The 15,647-nt window shown below is 51.9% G+C and overlaps 1 protein-coding gene across 2 annotated transcripts in view; it reads left to right on the top strand.

Annotated features, from left to right (window-relative positions):
- RNF212 (ring finger protein 212) overlaps positions 1–15,647 on the top strand; it is a 52,950-nt gene that overhangs the window by 6,466 nt on the left and 30,837 nt on the right. For both annotated transcript variants that reach the window (XM_055246651.1, XM_055246652.2), the window contains exons 3-5: positions 5,366–5,440; positions 10,171–10,227; positions 14,646–14,704. In XM_055246651.1, coding sequence (XP_055102626.1) covers positions 5,366–5,440; positions 10,171–10,227; positions 14,646–14,704 — 191 coding nt within the window. The remainder of the gene's footprint in view (positions 1–5,365; positions 5,441–10,170; positions 10,228–14,645; positions 14,705–15,647) is intronic.

Here is a 15,647-nt window from a genome sequence, read left to right as displayed (position 1 = left end):
CTGAAGTGATGAAAAAGCAAGGGCAAAAGATGTAAATGTTTACACTTTCAACAGAAAATACTTTCTTTTCCTCCACACGTGTGGCAGCTTAGAGGCTCAGTGCCTGCCTGCTTCTGCACCTCACACAGCACCCTCGCCCTAAGCCCTGTCACATGGTCGGGCTGGAGACTGGTGAGCCCTAAGCCTTTCTCTAGCTTGGGTGGAATGTTCAGGTCATTTACTTACTTTCTTGTTTCCTAGTAAGAATATTTAAGACCATCCGTGTCTTTCTGTGCACTGCTATTCTGTATCATTTTGAGTACTGCTTTTCTCTCATTTCTAAATAATCTCTAATCTGTCTTTTTATTTTTTTAACTCAAGAATTATTTGAAAGGATATGCTTTAGTTTCTAAGTGGTTAGATTTTAGCTCCCTGCCATTTTCATCGTTAATTTTTAGTCCTATGGCATTCTGAAGGGAGAACATGGCTATATGGGTTTTTTAATTATCAGGATTTTCACTGTGGTTTAATACACGGTAATTGTTCATATTTGATGGGTGTTTAAAAAGGCGTGTGTTCTTTTATCTGTGTCTTGAGTGAGTATATGTCTGTGTGTCTGTGCGTGTGTGTGTAAGTAAAATTGTTTAAAATATGGAAGTTATTCCTGCTTCTCTTTCTCTAAACCATCACAGACTGTGTGGGCTCTTTCTTCTACAGTCTCTTCCGAATGCTGGTCTTCCCTTCCCTGTTGCTTCACCCCAATAGGAGCTGCTGGTTCCTCCTCCTCTCACTCTGGCTTCCTAGAGCCTCTTCACCCTGCAGCCAGAGGGATCTGTTTAAATGCATCCCAACTTTCCAGGAGTAAGCGCCAAAGCCCCCCATGCGCGTAGGCCCTGTGGTCTGGCCTCTGGCAGCCTCGTGGTCCCCAGGCAGCAACCCTGGCCTGCAGCCTCTCCAGGAGCCAGGGTCTTCCGCCTCAGTGCCTGGCTCTCCTGTTCCCTCTGACTGGAACGTCCTCTCAGATGGCCACAGGCTCCATCCCCCACAGCTTTAAGGTCTCTATGGAATGTGAGGAGACATCACCAACAGCTCTGGGCCATACTGGCTTCTTTGACCCTGACGTACGGTACAAAGGACGCTTTATACTATGGCAGCGTGTGCACTTGCACGTGGGTGCATCCGTGTGTGAGCACTTCGGTGAAATCACTTTCACAGACCAGTTCTTATCCTCGCTTAGTGCAGTACCCTCTGATGGTTTCTGTTCTCATGTTGTTTTTTCTTTAAAACAAAACACATTGTGAGTGGACTTCCCCAGACCTGATTGTGACAGACACCACCGTGTAAAAGTGACCCTCTGACGCTGTGTTCCTTGACCTGGATTATTCTGCTTCGCAGTCTGTGTCACCACCTGAGATATCTTTATATATTGATTTGTTTGTCATTAAAATGCCCCATTACGATTGAACGCACAAAATAGGGCACCACCGTATTGGTTGGGTGGTGGATGGCCAGGGAGCAGGCTAGACTGAAGCCAATGCCTGGGGATGTGGTGGGTGGCCGGGCCGCCAGGAAGGGAGACTCTGGTGAGCGTGGAGCAGAGCAGGGGCTGTGCTCCCCCTGCATCTGCCTCCTTGAGGAGGGAGAGTGTAAGCTAGACCAGGCCGGTTTTTACACACACACGTGGAAAGGAGTAGCTACAGTAAGGAAATGAAGGACGAGGATGCCCCACAGTCACGGACATGCCAGTTGCTTTTGAACTCCGAGTGGTAAGAGGTAAGTCTCGAGGGTGAAGGCCCTGAAAGCTGAGGCAGCACTTCTGCCTCACTTCACTTGATGGGAACCCCAGCAGGCAGAACCAGGGCCTGGAGACAGCAGACAAGAGCGCTCCCCCAGAAGGCAGAGCTGCAGTCCAGCCCAGGCTCTCCCGGGGGGAGGAGCCCCCAGCACCTGTCCTCAAACGCCTCATGTCGTGCACCTGTGTTCTTCCTTCTCCCTTGGTGTGGTGGGGAGTGTTTCTCAGCTGTCCTGCCCCGTGCCCCCATTAGACGTCAGGTCATGGCGAGGATGCAGACATGTTCATTGTCTTTCTAGCTCATAGATTGCAGGCCAAATAGGGACCCGAAGGAAGGGGCCATCTGCTGCCCCAGCATCTGAGCTGGGCCAGTGACAGTGGTGGTGGGGGCACTCCGCTCTCGGGAAGTGACTTTCTGTCTAGGGGAGGAGTGACCTGGATACCAGTGACCAGAATGGCAGACCGGGCCAGGCTGGGCAGTCATCGCCACACCTGCTCCCTTTCTTCCTGGGCACCCACCTGGCTGTACTCATTCTCCCCACCTACCTTCCCATGCTGAAATGCAAGCAGGAACAATGAAGACCACTTCCAGGCCTGGCCCATAAAAACAGCCTCCTGGACAGCCCTCCACCGCCCTTCCGTCACCATAGAAGCCCAGGAGAGCAGGGCAGAGCTGCTGGGGGCGGAGTGACCTGAGCCCAGGGCCTGTGTGGAAGGCCACCCACCGAGCCTGGTCTTGAACTATTGCTTGGGCAAGAAACAAGCGTCCCCACAATAAGCCATTGAGATTTGGGGATTGTCTGATACACCAGTTGGCCTACATTCATCTTCTTATGTCCGCATAAATTTTGGAGGCAAATCATCAATTTCCACAGACACAGAATCCTGCTGGGATTTTTATTGTGGACTTCCTGTTCTTTAGGGGGGCTTTGTGCATCAGTGTTAGTATTTTTCTTAGGTATTTAATGATTTGGACTGCTACTATTGTAGTTTTAAAATTTTATCTCAAGTGCTTATTGCTAGTATATAAAGATGCAATTGATTTTCTTAACTGTCACTAGTGACCTTGCAGAATTTACTTGATAACTCTGTTGGTTTATGTGTAGATTCTGCTAGAACGTTTACATATGCCAACATGTTATCATTGAATAAGGATGCTTTAGATCTCTCTTTCTAATCCTTATGTGCTTCCTTGTTTTACGGCATTGGCTGGGACCTCCATCACAGTGCTGAGGAGAAATGGTGGCATTAGCTGGTGCCCTCGTCATTTTCCTAATTTCAGGGTCAAGCTTCCAGTATTTCATCAAGTATTATATGTGCATCAAGTTTTTGCTAAGGTTTTGTTTTAATCATCATGAATGGTATTGAATTTTGTTACTTTTTCTATGATTATTGACTATAACTATTTTATTAGCTTATTCTATAGCTGTCGAGATTATCATTTAATTATTCTCATTTATTTTGTTAATGTGGTGAGTTGCATTTATTTTTAGAATTTGAAACCCACATTAGATTCTGGAACAAATTCAACTTTGTAGTGATATAAGGTAGCTTGTATATGTAAGTAAATTCAGTTTGCTACTATTTTGCATGGGGTTTTTCGCACCTGTGTTCATATGAGAGCTGGACCTGTAAATTTTTTTTGTTGTAATGCCCTTTTCACATTTTGGTAAATCAGGTCTATCCTGGTTTCATAAAACAAGTTGTAAATTGTTTTTATTTTCCTCTTCTCTGGAAAATTTAGGCCAGACTCTGAGCTCCTGACGCCTGTCGCATTGGACATACTGCTTGTGCCTTTACAGTTTGGTGTGTATGGCAGGGTGTTATCCTACCCCATCCGAGCCAGAGCCAGGTCTCCCCTCTGTTGGGTCTGAGTCCCCCTGTTACAGAGGAGCTCACTTCCGGGATGCTCTGCTTGGCCTCTGCCTCTGGGCGCCTGGGAGTGGATTCTGGAGTGGATTCCAGGACCTCTTCGTCTGCACCTGCCCCGGGCGTTGGAGCTGGTGCCTTAATCCTGATCCAAGCCAGTCTATACTCTGTCTTCTAGAATTCTTCAGTCTGGTCGATTCAAGATACCATTTCCTGTTTTCTACCACAAATAGAGTATTTTTTCCTAAATTTTACTATCATTTCAGTGGGATTTGGGGAGCCACTGGTAGGTAGGTGGATGGGCTCAGATGACCGTCTTGACCCTCTATGCACTCACCATCCTGAACCACAAAATGGGAGGAGGCACGAGGTTCTTCTTACATCTTGTCATTCTGGTGTTTGTCCCTTTCTTTGTTTTTGGTTTTGGATGTTGGTGTTTTGTTTTTTGTTTGTTTGTTTGTTTTTTGAGATGGAGCTTTGCTCTGTTGCCCGGGCTGGAGTGCAGTGGCACGATCTTGGCTCACTGCAACCTCCACCTCCCAGGTTCAAGCAATTCTTCTGCCTCAGCCTCGCAAGTAGCTGGGATTACAGGCACCTGCCATCATGCCCAGGTAACTTTTGTATTTTTGATAGAGATGGAGTTTCACCATGTTGGCCAGGCTGGTCTTGAACTCCTGACCTCAAGCGATCTGCCCACCTTAGTCTCCCAAATTGCTGGGATTACAGGCGTGAACCCCTTTTCTTTGGAGTGCTCAGGTGATTCTGGCTCAGGGCAGCTCCATACCTAGGACAGCTGTCGCCTAGTGTTTTGTGCTAACATGGTCCTGGGTAGGGAAAGTGAGGGAAGGTCAGGGGTGTGGGGAGGCGAGGCAGGGCATCCTGGGGGCACTTGAGAAGGAAGTTGGGAGCGTCTGCATGAGGGCTTGTAACCAAATGCTGTTTCTTTCTTTTTTTTTTTTTGTGAGACGGAGTCTCACTGTGTCACCCAGGCTGGAGTGCAGTGGTGCCATCTCGGCTCACTGCAAGCTCCACCTTCCCGGGTTCAGGCCATTCTCCTGCCTCAGCCTCCCGAGTAGCTGGGACTACAGGTGCCTGTCAGCATACCTGGCTAATTTTTTTGTATTTTTAGTGGAGACGGGGTTTCACCGTGTTAGGCAGGATGGTCTCGATCTCCTGACCTCATGATCCGCCTGCCTCGGCCTCCCAAAGTGCTGGGATTACAGGTGTGAGCCACCGCGCCCAGCCTACTAGATGCTGTTTCTTAAACCTGCATCCTTTCTTAAGGTCCTTACACTTGCTTTTTAAATAACTCGACATGTACTTGTGACTACATGGTGGTGACTTAACGCTTGTCAGCTTATATCATCCTTCTGATTTTAGTATGTCTCCATGCTGCAGTAGGCTGGGCCGGAGGCCTTCATTCATAGTGACCTTCTGCCTTCACTAAGACCCTTTTGAGGAGGGAGCATATCTTTGCCAGGCAGGCTGCTCTGCGTCCCAGCCCTCACCACTGCCCAGCACAGCCCTTAGAGGGAAGCGGCCAGGACATGGGGCTCTCCTGCTGATTGAGGCTGTCCCTGGCAGGGCCCCTGAGAGGCCATTCACAATGTACTGGCCACTTGAGTCATCTACAGCTGATTCGAGGTCTGGAAGTACAGTTTTTAACTGGTGGCCAGAAGCATTTATTAGACGCAATAAATGTAGAGTCATTTCTTTCTCTTTCAGACCGATGCAGATATCCAGGCGTTCTTCATGAGCATAGACAGTCTGTGTAAGAAGTACTCCAGGGAAACTTCCCAGGTGAGCTGTGGGGGGTGTGGCTTGGTTCAGTGATGAGCCAGGTGCATTATCCTGAGACCATGGAGCTGTGGGGGGTGCGCTTGGTTCCGTGATGAGCCAGGTGCACCATCCTGAGACCATGGAGCTGGGGGGTGCGCTTGGTTCCGTGATGAGCCAGGTGCATTATCCCGAGACCATGTGTTTTCTGTGTTCTGGAGGCAAGTTCCTTTGAAGATATTTGATCAGCAAATATTTTCTGCCAAAATATTTCTGTGGGTTGAATTTTTACTTTCTTAATGGTGAAACATTTACATACAAAAGGTTCTGATTTTGACAATGTCCATTTGGTCTATTTTATTGTTGTTTTTGCTTTTGGTGTCACATTGAGACAAAGTGGTCTCAGCTCTGCGGTCCTTTGCGCAAGATGCCCCTTCCCCTTAATCACACCTTAGAATCTCAGGTTTGAGAGCCCTTCCCACCAGATCAGGGCTCTCTGGGTTCAGGGCAGCAGGTTTCTTCTTGACACTGTCCTTCCCTGACAGTCGCCTGGGGCCTTTTGCCTGCCAGGCCTCCGATCCCTGCTGAACCCTGCTGAACCCTGCATGGCAATCCTGGCTCCGTGGGCCCCCCTCCTGGCAGCTGAGCCCCTGCCGTGGCAGTGTTGGCTCCCTGGTCCCCTCCCCTGGCAGCTTTTGCCAGCTGCTGTGCCAGTCCTCTCTGTTGTGGCTTGTCCATTCTCTATCTGTTTCTTCCTGACCCTCCTCCCAGTCAGCACGTGCCTCCACTGCAAGCCTCCCCCACCCCCAGCTTCTGACGCAGGTCATTGTCCTCTGTGCCCACCCCCACATGCTGAGTGGCACTTCTGGCCTCCTTGGATGTCACTGGACAGCTGCAGTCCACCAGTCTGGGGGAGAGCTGCCAGAAGAGGAAGGGATCCTTCCCCTGGCCCCCGCCCCGCACTTCCTTTCCCTCTTCTGTGAAGAGTGCAGGTCTCACCGTTGGCCGCCCCACCTGCCTTGTGGGGAAAGAGGCCTAGTGGGGGCAGCCAGGATGTGAAGCAGGAGACTGAGGATGGACCCCCGCATGTCACTCTCCTTCGTGGGCTTGTGCCTTCAGGCTGTGGTCAGCCAGGTCGCCAAGACTGTCCTCCTCTGGGAGATTGTCCCACTGCAGCAAGCTTCCTTGCTTCTGAAACAGCCTGAATCACCCACAGTATCTCAGGCTGTCCGAGGCTGTTCCTGTCTCAAGTTATGCCCAGCCACATCCTCCAGGGAGGTGCCCAGAGGCTCAACCCATGGAAGCCAAGCAGCAGCCAGAGGTCCCCGAGAACACTGGGTCAGCACAACACGGGCACCCAGACCAGGGTGCCGGCAGTCCCAGAGCCAGCCAGAGTCCCATGGAAACACCATCCAGGACACACCTCGCCCCTCACCCTGCTCCATCCCAGCAGGACCCTCATTCAAGCCAAGTCCCCTTGGGGCCAGAAGTCACTTGAGTTCATAAAACACGTATGTTATCACAGACATCAGAGCCACAGGCTGCGCGCTCCAGGGTAGTTCTGCCAAGTGCTGCAGAGGCCGGGTGCTGTCTCAGGAGAGAAGACCCAGCAGACCCGGCCAGCCCCTCCAGCCACCTGTCTGCTCTGCCTCTCGTGCCTCTCAGGCTTTAGGCATGGACCGTGGAGACGGCTGGCTCCAGCCTGGGCAGCGCAGGCTCTGCCCAGTGACCTCATGGCCCCACTGTTTGTCAGTGACACTACGGAGGTGAGCACCACAGGCACAGGGTGGAATTCTCCTGCAGCTACGTGACGTGACGTGGTATTGTAATATTTATGCTCTAATATCAACGTAACATAAATATTGGAATATTTGTTACAATATGTTAACACATAATGGATTTATTGTTATTTTTAAATGAATTAATAAATACTTTTACATTTGTCTGAGTCTTAATTTCTAATAGGGTAAATATCGACAGATAAAACCCACATAAGCAAAGCTCTCTGGGGCCCTCAGTAACTTTTAAGAATGCAAAACTGGCCGGGCGCGGTGGCTCACGCTTGTAATCCCAGCACTTTGGGAGGCCGAGGCGGGCGGATCACGAGGTCAGGAGATCGAGACCACGGTGAAACCCCGTCTCTACTAAAAAATACAAAAAATTAGCCGGGCGTGGTGGCAGATGCCTGTAATCCCAGCTACTCGGAGAGGCTGAGGCAGGAGAACGGCGTGAACCCGGGAGGCGGAGCTTGCAGTGAGCTGAGATTGCGCCACTGCACTCCAGCCTGGGCGACAGAGCGAGACTCCGTCTCAAAAAAAAAAAAAAAGAATGCAAAACTGGCCCAAGACCAAAACTCTTGAGCACCAAGGCTCAGGCCTCGGGGCCTTCCCTGGGACATCGTCAACAAACCACCTCAGCCACTGCCTGCCCCGGTCCCCTTCCTAGTCTAGTAACAATTAAACATCTTCCTCTTCTCAATAATCCTCTAAGATCCATTCCATCCACCCAGCCTCTGCCCTACCACAGGCTTCGTCAGCACTGAGCATGCAGACCCTGGTCCTGGCGTAGTCGGGAGCTCCTGTTGACGAATGCAGGCACAGGCCACTCCATGGAGGAGAACCGGTATTGAACTGAAGAGTGAGAAGTGTGCTCCAGACCAGGCAGCTGCCTCTCCTGGCCTCTTGGCGAGAGTCCACGTGAGTGACCTGCACTCTCCCCCGACTGCCTTGACTCAGGCCTTCACAGTCTCCCAGTTCGCAGGATGTGGGCAAAGCATGCGTGAGCACCGGGCAGCTCTTCCTTGCGACCCTGGGCTGACCTGGCCCAGCACAGCCTCTGTGACCATCGCAGCCCTGGAGTTTTGCAATGATTTCATTGACGTGTTTCTCTGGCTCAGTTCAAGAGTCATATTCTCTGCAAGATAAACACTCACTGTCCCTTTTAAACTTTGTTTTATTATTAAAATCTACCCTCTTCTGAGGCCACACCCAGTGTGTCTCAAGTCTCTGGGCCCCAACATTGGTCAGAGTCCAGGCCAGACAAACCACGGCGGTGGCATGAGGCTGCAGGCCTGTGTGGCTCCCCCTAGTGGAGCCCTGGAGGCTGGTGTAGACCCCACAACACCTGGACAAGTGGGCCTTGGCTGCCCCCCCAAGCTCACATGAGGCTCCCCAGCTCCACCCTCAGTAGAACTCACCCTATCTGCTGCTCAAGGTCCCCTTGGAGACTTTCCCTGCAGTCCAGTCCTTGCTGCAGCCACACCTGCCCTGCCAAATCAGGGCCAGCCACAGACTGACCTCATCTCCCGAAGGCCTTTCTCTAAGAACAGCCAGACCAGGCACCCCCACAGTTGGGATGAGGCACATCTGCCAGTAGGTTCCTCCACGAACACGTGAAGCTGAGGAGCAGAGGCCCTTGCCTGCAGGGTGGAATGTTCCTGCTGAGGGTGCTTTGGAGAAGCTTCCCACACAGGCGGAATTGAGCGTGACTTTGAGGGGCATGTGCAGGTGTCCCCGACAGGCAGCAGGACCTGCGAAGCGTCGGCAAAGGTGGGAAAGGTGCCCTAGCCATGGCCTGTGATGTGCACGAGAACTGGGGTCAGGGCAGCCTGCAGAGTCTTTCTGTCCACTCCACTTCGTAGCCCACGGGGTAGCAACCAGGACCGTCTTACCTCCTTGGTGGAGACGCAGTCCCCTTGTCGAGTAGGGGACAACCCTAGAGCTCCGAGTCACTCCGAGGACACAGCAGCCAGGAGACCGCGAGGCTGCTATCCCTGCTGTCCTGGAGGAGGGCCCCTGTGCAGCCCCATCCTCTGGAAACAGCCTCTCATGGAGGAGGTTGGGAACAAAGGCCTGGCATGTGCTGGGCCTGCCTTTCCACAGGAGGGAAGAAGCCTGCCCTGTGTTTGCACCGGGCCAGTGAGCCATGGGCAGGCACAGGCCATTCCCACCTGCTTGTATTATCATCGCAGATGGCAAGGTGGAGTGAAGTGGGGGATGGAGCTAGAGGACGCCGACTTTCAGTCCAGTGGAGCCACAGTTAGCCCTGTTGTCTGTCCGCCCTTCCAGCCTGGTCTTTCCAGAGGGTAGGCACCATTGTCTGAACACTCAACTCATACGAAATAGCTCTTTTCTTCCTCTGAGGAAATCACAGGCCTCTCTTTCCTCCTTATGTTGGTACTCTCAGAAACCCAGTTCAAGCTGTCTAGACAGCTTGCTTGGAACCCGGGGCTCCTGTACACGGGAAGGTGCTGGTGTAGGGCATGGCTGGCTCTGGGAGTGCAGACAGGCCCACCAGGCATCTGCCAGCTCTGTGGGTCTCGCTTAGCCTCATTCTGTGTGCCAGCTCTCTTTCCACCTGCCCCAGCCATTGGTCCAGCACTGTTTGGTCAGGAGGCCGTTCCTCAAACCAGTGGCCGTTATCAGAGGGACAGCACTCTGTGGCTGGCCGTGGTGGAGCACCACTCGCAACTTGAATGGAGCAGGTTGCTGGGGAGACTTTCCTGTCGTGCCCATTAAGCCTCCCCTGTGTTTGCCCTTGGCCCTGCCTGCTGGCACTCACGCTTTCTCTGCCCACCCGTGGGGGGTGTCTGCCCTGGGCAAGCACTGGCCATGGGCATCTGTGGGGGCAGGACACACGTAAGACAAGCACTGTGAGCTGTCCTGAGAGTCCCTCCAGCCTCCTCCTCCCCCGACAAAACTTCCAGCCACAGACTGTGCATCCGTGTTAGCAGCTGAAACGTATGATCTTTTCAGATTTTAGAATTTCAAGAAAAACACAGGAAGAGATTGTTAGCCTTCTACAGAGAAAAGGTAAGTTGAATTGATTCATCACCACTTGAATTTTTTTGACCTTTAGATTTAAATGGCAGTCTTGTTAATTAACACCTTGTTCTCAAAGGGGACAGGCTGCTAGATGCAATATCTGTTTCTCTGCGTGTTTCTAGCTATGGGGATGTTGTCACTGTCCCCTTCTGAGCAGCCTATTTGCCCAACCCTTGTCTGTAGTTACCAAGTAGCCCCTTGGGTGCAGCACCACATGGGCCTCCCTGCCCGGCCACACTTATCCCCTCAGCCACGGGGGCAACACTGGGGCTTTGGGAGTTTGGGAGGCAGCTTGAAGGCTTCTCTGCTCAACCATCCCATTTTAAAACACAAGTCCTTTTTAAAAAACTTTGAAGGTTATGTAGTTGGTAAAGTCAGGAACCCAGCTTTAAAGACAAGGGACCCTGGGGCCGCTTCCCCGAGTCTGGAAGCCAGCTTGTGACCCTGCTGCCTCCTGTCTGTGCGTGAACATTCTATGTACACCCAGACCTGGAGCAGACAGATCACCCTTGGCCTCCCCTTCCATCCTGTCACCCCCACCCTGTCTTGTCACCTTGCCCTGTCCTGTCACCCCCATCTCTCCCCTCACCCCATCCTGTCACCTTATCCTGTTACCCCATCCCTATCCTGTTACCCCATCCCTGTCCTGTCACCCCAACCCCATTCTGTCACCCTTATCCCATCCTGTCACCACTCAGGCTGTCTTGCTACCCCCACCCTGTCCTGTCACCCCATCCCGTCCTGTCACCCCCATCCCATCCTGTCACCCCTCACCCCCACCCTGTTTTGTCACCCTGTATCAGTCTGTCTTCACACTGCTATAAAGAACTATCTGAGATTCGGTAATTTATAAAGGAAAGAGGCTGAATTGACTCACAGTTCCGCATGACTGGGAAGGCCTCAGGAAACTTACAGTCACGGCGGAAGGCAAAGGGGAAGCAAGGCACATCTTACATTAACAGCAGGAGAGAGGGCAGGGGAACTTCCAAACACTTTTAAACCATCAGATTTCATGAGAACTCACTATCATGAGAACTGCATGGGGGAAACTGCCCCCATGATCCAGTCACTTCCCACCAGATCCCTCCCTTGACACATGGGGATTGCGATTCAAAATGAGATTTGGGTGAGGACACAGAGCCAAACCACATCATTCCACCCCCAGCCCCTCCCAAATCTCATATCCTTCTCACATTTCAAAACACAATCATACATTCCCAGCAGTCCCCCAAAGCTTTAACTCATTCCAGCATAAACTCAGAAGTCCAAGCCCAAAATTTCATCTGAGACAAGGCAAGTTCCTTCCACCTATGAGCTTGTAGAATCAAAAACAAATTAATTACTTCCAAGATACTATGGGAGTACAGGCATTGGGTAAATGTTCCCATTCCAAATGGGAGAAATTGACCAAAACAAAGGGGCTGCAGGCCCCATGCAAGTCCAAAACCCAGCAGGGCAGCCATTAAATCTTAAATTTATCCTTTTACCCAATGTCTTACATCCAGGACATGCTGATGCAAGGGTAGGGGGGCTCCCAAGGCCTTGGGCAACTCCACCCCTGTGGCTCTGTAAGGTACAGCCCCAGTGGCTGCTTTCTGGGCTGGGGTTGAGTGCCTGCAGCTTTTCTAGGTGCACAGTGCAAGCTGTCAGTGAGTCTACCATTCTGGGGTCTGGAGGACAGTGGCCCTCTTCTCATGGCTTCACTAGGCAGCACCCCAGTTGGGACTCTGTGTGGGAGCAACCACTGCACATTTCCCTTCTGCACTGCCCTAGCAGAGGTTCTCCGTGAGGGCTCTGCCTCTGCAGCAGACTTCTGCCTGGACATCCAGGCATTTCCATACATCCTCTGAAATCTAGGTGGAGGTTCCCAAACCTCAGCTCTTGTCTTCTGCACACATGCAGGCCCAATACCATGTGGAAGCTGCCAATGCTTGGGGTTTGCACCCTCTGAAGCAGTAGCCCAAATTGTACCTTGGACCCTTTTAGTCATGGCTGGAGCCAGAGCGGCTGGGATGCAGGGCGCCATGTCCTGAGGCTGCACGAGAGTTGGGCGGGGGGCCTTGGCCCGGCCCATAAAACTACTTTTTTTTTCTCTGGGCCTATGATGGGAGGGGCTGCTGTGAAGATCTCTCACATGCCCTGGAGACATTTTCTCCACTGTCCTGGCTCCTCGTTACTTATGCACATTTCTGCAGCCAGCTTGAATTTCTCCCGAGAAAATGGGTTTTTCTTTTCTACTGCATGGTCACGCTGCAATTTTTTCAGACTTTTATGTTCTGCTTCCCTTTTAAACATAAGTACCAATTTTAGATCATCTCTTTGTGAACACGTACATGACTGTATGCTTTCAGAAAAAGCCAGGTCACATCTTGAATGCTTTGCTGCTTAGAAATTTCTTCTGCCAGATACCCTAAATCATGTCTTTCAAGTTCAAAGTTCCACAGATCTTGACGGCAGGAGCAAAATGCCTCCAGTCTCTTTGCTAAAGCATAGCAAGAATGACCTTTGCTCCAGTCCCAATAAATTCCTCATCTCCATCTGAGACCTCCTCAGCCTGAACTTCACCATCCATATCACTATCAGCATTTTGGTCAAAACCATTCAACAAATCTCTAGGAAGTTGCAAACTTCCTCACACCTTTCTGTCTTTTTCTGAGCCCTCCAAATTGTTGCAACTTCTGCCCATTACCCAGTTCCAAAGTTGCCTCCACATTTTTAGGTATATTTATAGCAGTGCCCCACTCTACTGGTACCAATTTTCTATATTAATCCATTGTCACACTGCTATAAAGAACTACCTGAGACTGGGTGATTTATAAAGGAAAGGGGTTTAATTGACTCACAGTTCTGCATGGCTGGGAAGGCCTCAGGAAACTTACAATCATGGCAGAAGCCAAAGGAGAAGCAAGGCACATTTTACATAGCAGCAGGAGAGGGGGTGAGGGGAACTGCCAAACACTTTTAAACCATCAGATCTCGTGAGAACTCACTGTCATGAGAACAGCATGGGGGAACCACCCGCATGATCCAGTCACGTCCCCCAGATCCTTCCCCTTGACACATGGGATTACAATTTGAGATGCGACTTGGGTGGGAACACAGCCAAACCATATCATACCCCCACCACATTCTGTCACCTCTCAACCCCATTCTGTCACCCCTTTACCCCATCCTATTACCCACTCCCTGCCCCTGTCACACCCACACTGTCCTTTCAGCCTCTCCCCTGTCCTGTGAGCCCCCCACCTCATCCTGTCACCCCCCCAACCTTGGTTCTCTCACTCTCACCCCATCCTGTCACCCCCACCCACCCTTTCACCCCACCCCATCTTATCATCCTCACCCCATCCTGGTACCCCCACCTATCCTGTCACCCCCACCCCATCCTCTCACCCCCACTCCATCCCCTCACCCCCACCCCATCCCCTCACCCCCACCCCATCCTCTCACCCCCACCCCATCCTCTCTCCCCCACCCCATCCTCTCCTCTCTCCCCAACCCCATCCTCTCCTCTCTCCCCCACCCCATTCTTTCTCCTCCACCCCATCCTCTCATCCCACCCCTGTCCTTCCACCCCTATGCCATCCTCTCACCCCTACCCCATCCTCTGTCCCCAACCCCATCCTGTCACCCCACTCCATCCTGTCACCCCCACCCCTGTCCTTCCACCCCCACCCCATCCTCTCTCACCCCACCCCATCCTCTGTCACCCCACCCCATCCTCTCACCCCCACCCCATCCACTCACCCCCACCCCTGTCTGCCACCCTCATGCCATCCTCTTTTCCCTACCCCTCCCAGGCCACCACAGCCCCATCATGCTCCTTGGCAACCACCCAAAACCCTGCCTGGAGGCTTCTTGCAGGAGCCAGCCTGGGCTCAGATTTTGTGATATTTTGTGTATGTTATCTCCTAATCCTCCCAGCAAACCTCGAGGATGGGCATGAGCCATGAATACAGACTGGACAGTGGGAACCTAGACTCTAGTCACTCCCTCGGGGTCTGGCAGCTCCCACACACAGGGCGGGGTTCCAGCCTGACAGCAGAGGCTGTGCTGTGGGATGATCTGGCAGTGGCCGTGTGTGGAAGGTGCTTGTGTCTGACTTTGAGGCCGGGTGCTCCCCTGGAAGGGCTGACACTGAATTTGCATCCTACCGGCTTGTGGGGGGTGCAGCACTGAAATTTGTCCCCTGGGGCTTGAGTTTGACTTCGCTCTGCAGGGCCCCCAAGGCCGATTTCCTAAGTATCTGATGGGCCGGACTCCAGGCAGATTTACTCATGAACAGCGTGAGGGCAACTCCATGCAGAGTAAGCCACATTCTGATTCAGGGTTTAAGAAATTTAGAGGGTCACAATGTCACTCAGCATAGCCTGTCTGATAACAAGAGGTTGTGTAATTATGTTTAGATTTCTAGGTTGGAAGAATCCCTTAGGAAGTCAGTGCTGAAGATAGAACAGCTACAAAGGTAAGGCCCTCCACAACCCCCCGTGAGTGCGCAGTCCAGGCAGCAACTGCCACATGCATTGGTCGTCTGGCTCTCCAAGATCAAGAATGAAAGATGACTGCAGATGCAGAGGGAAGAGCTCGTTCATTTACTAGAAACTTTCGTCAGAGCACAAATGCTGTGGGAAAACCGAAGGGAAGAAGGGAGACAAAAAAGAAAAAGTGAAAAAGAGATGAATGGTTTCCCCTTGGGGCAGGTGCCCCAGTGATTGCTGAGGCAGTGTGAGGGGCCTCGGAGAGCAGCAAGTGGCCCTGGCCTCTCAGAGTGACCCAGCACAGGCGGGGTGGCTCTGCAGCCAGGGACTGCGGGACTCCACCTGCAGCCTGGCAGCCTGCTTTCTGCCAGGAGTCACAGCCGTTTGCAAAAGGTACATATATGTGGCACATTCTGTGTATAAAGGCACTGCTGTGAATGGGTGATGCATCTTAGGAAGAAACATCCAGAGTTGCTAGGATTAACCAAAATGGGGACTTAAAGCATTACATTTCAATATCTGGAAAATCTAGCCATTTGAAACCCTCCTTTCTTGTGCATTTTAGCTCATCCGTGCCTTTGCCGTATTGCCTCTGTTCTGAATGCAGTTTTACTGTATTCAGTGTTTCTGGAACTTGGAGTCAATAACAGGCCAGAGTTCAGTTACCATGGTAATACACAGATGCGGCACATCTTGCGCTCAGAGATGCCTTAGATTTTACGAGACGTGCTGAATAGTCACAAGCCCCCGTTTGCTGGCTGCATACTAACGTGGAGGTCGAGGAGTCAGGAGCCCTGTCTGCCTCCCATTGGCTGTGTGTGTAGGGGTGGGTGAGCCTCCAGCGTGTGTGCAGGTGCCCGCCTCCCTGCTGTGTCAGGAAGCTGAGCATGGCATGGCCTCACTGGGGCCCTGGGGCCTGAGGGAAGCTGG

The sequence above is a fragment of the Symphalangus syndactylus genome, chromosome 16 (assembly GCF_028878055.3).
Source record: "Symphalangus syndactylus isolate Jambi chromosome 16, NHGRI_mSymSyn1-v2.1_pri, whole genome shotgun sequence".
Taxonomy (NCBI): domain Eukaryota; kingdom Metazoa; phylum Chordata; class Mammalia; order Primates; family Hylobatidae; genus Symphalangus; species Symphalangus syndactylus.
Note: the sequence above shows the minus strand (reverse complement) of the source record. Positions and strands in the feature narration are given on the sequence as shown.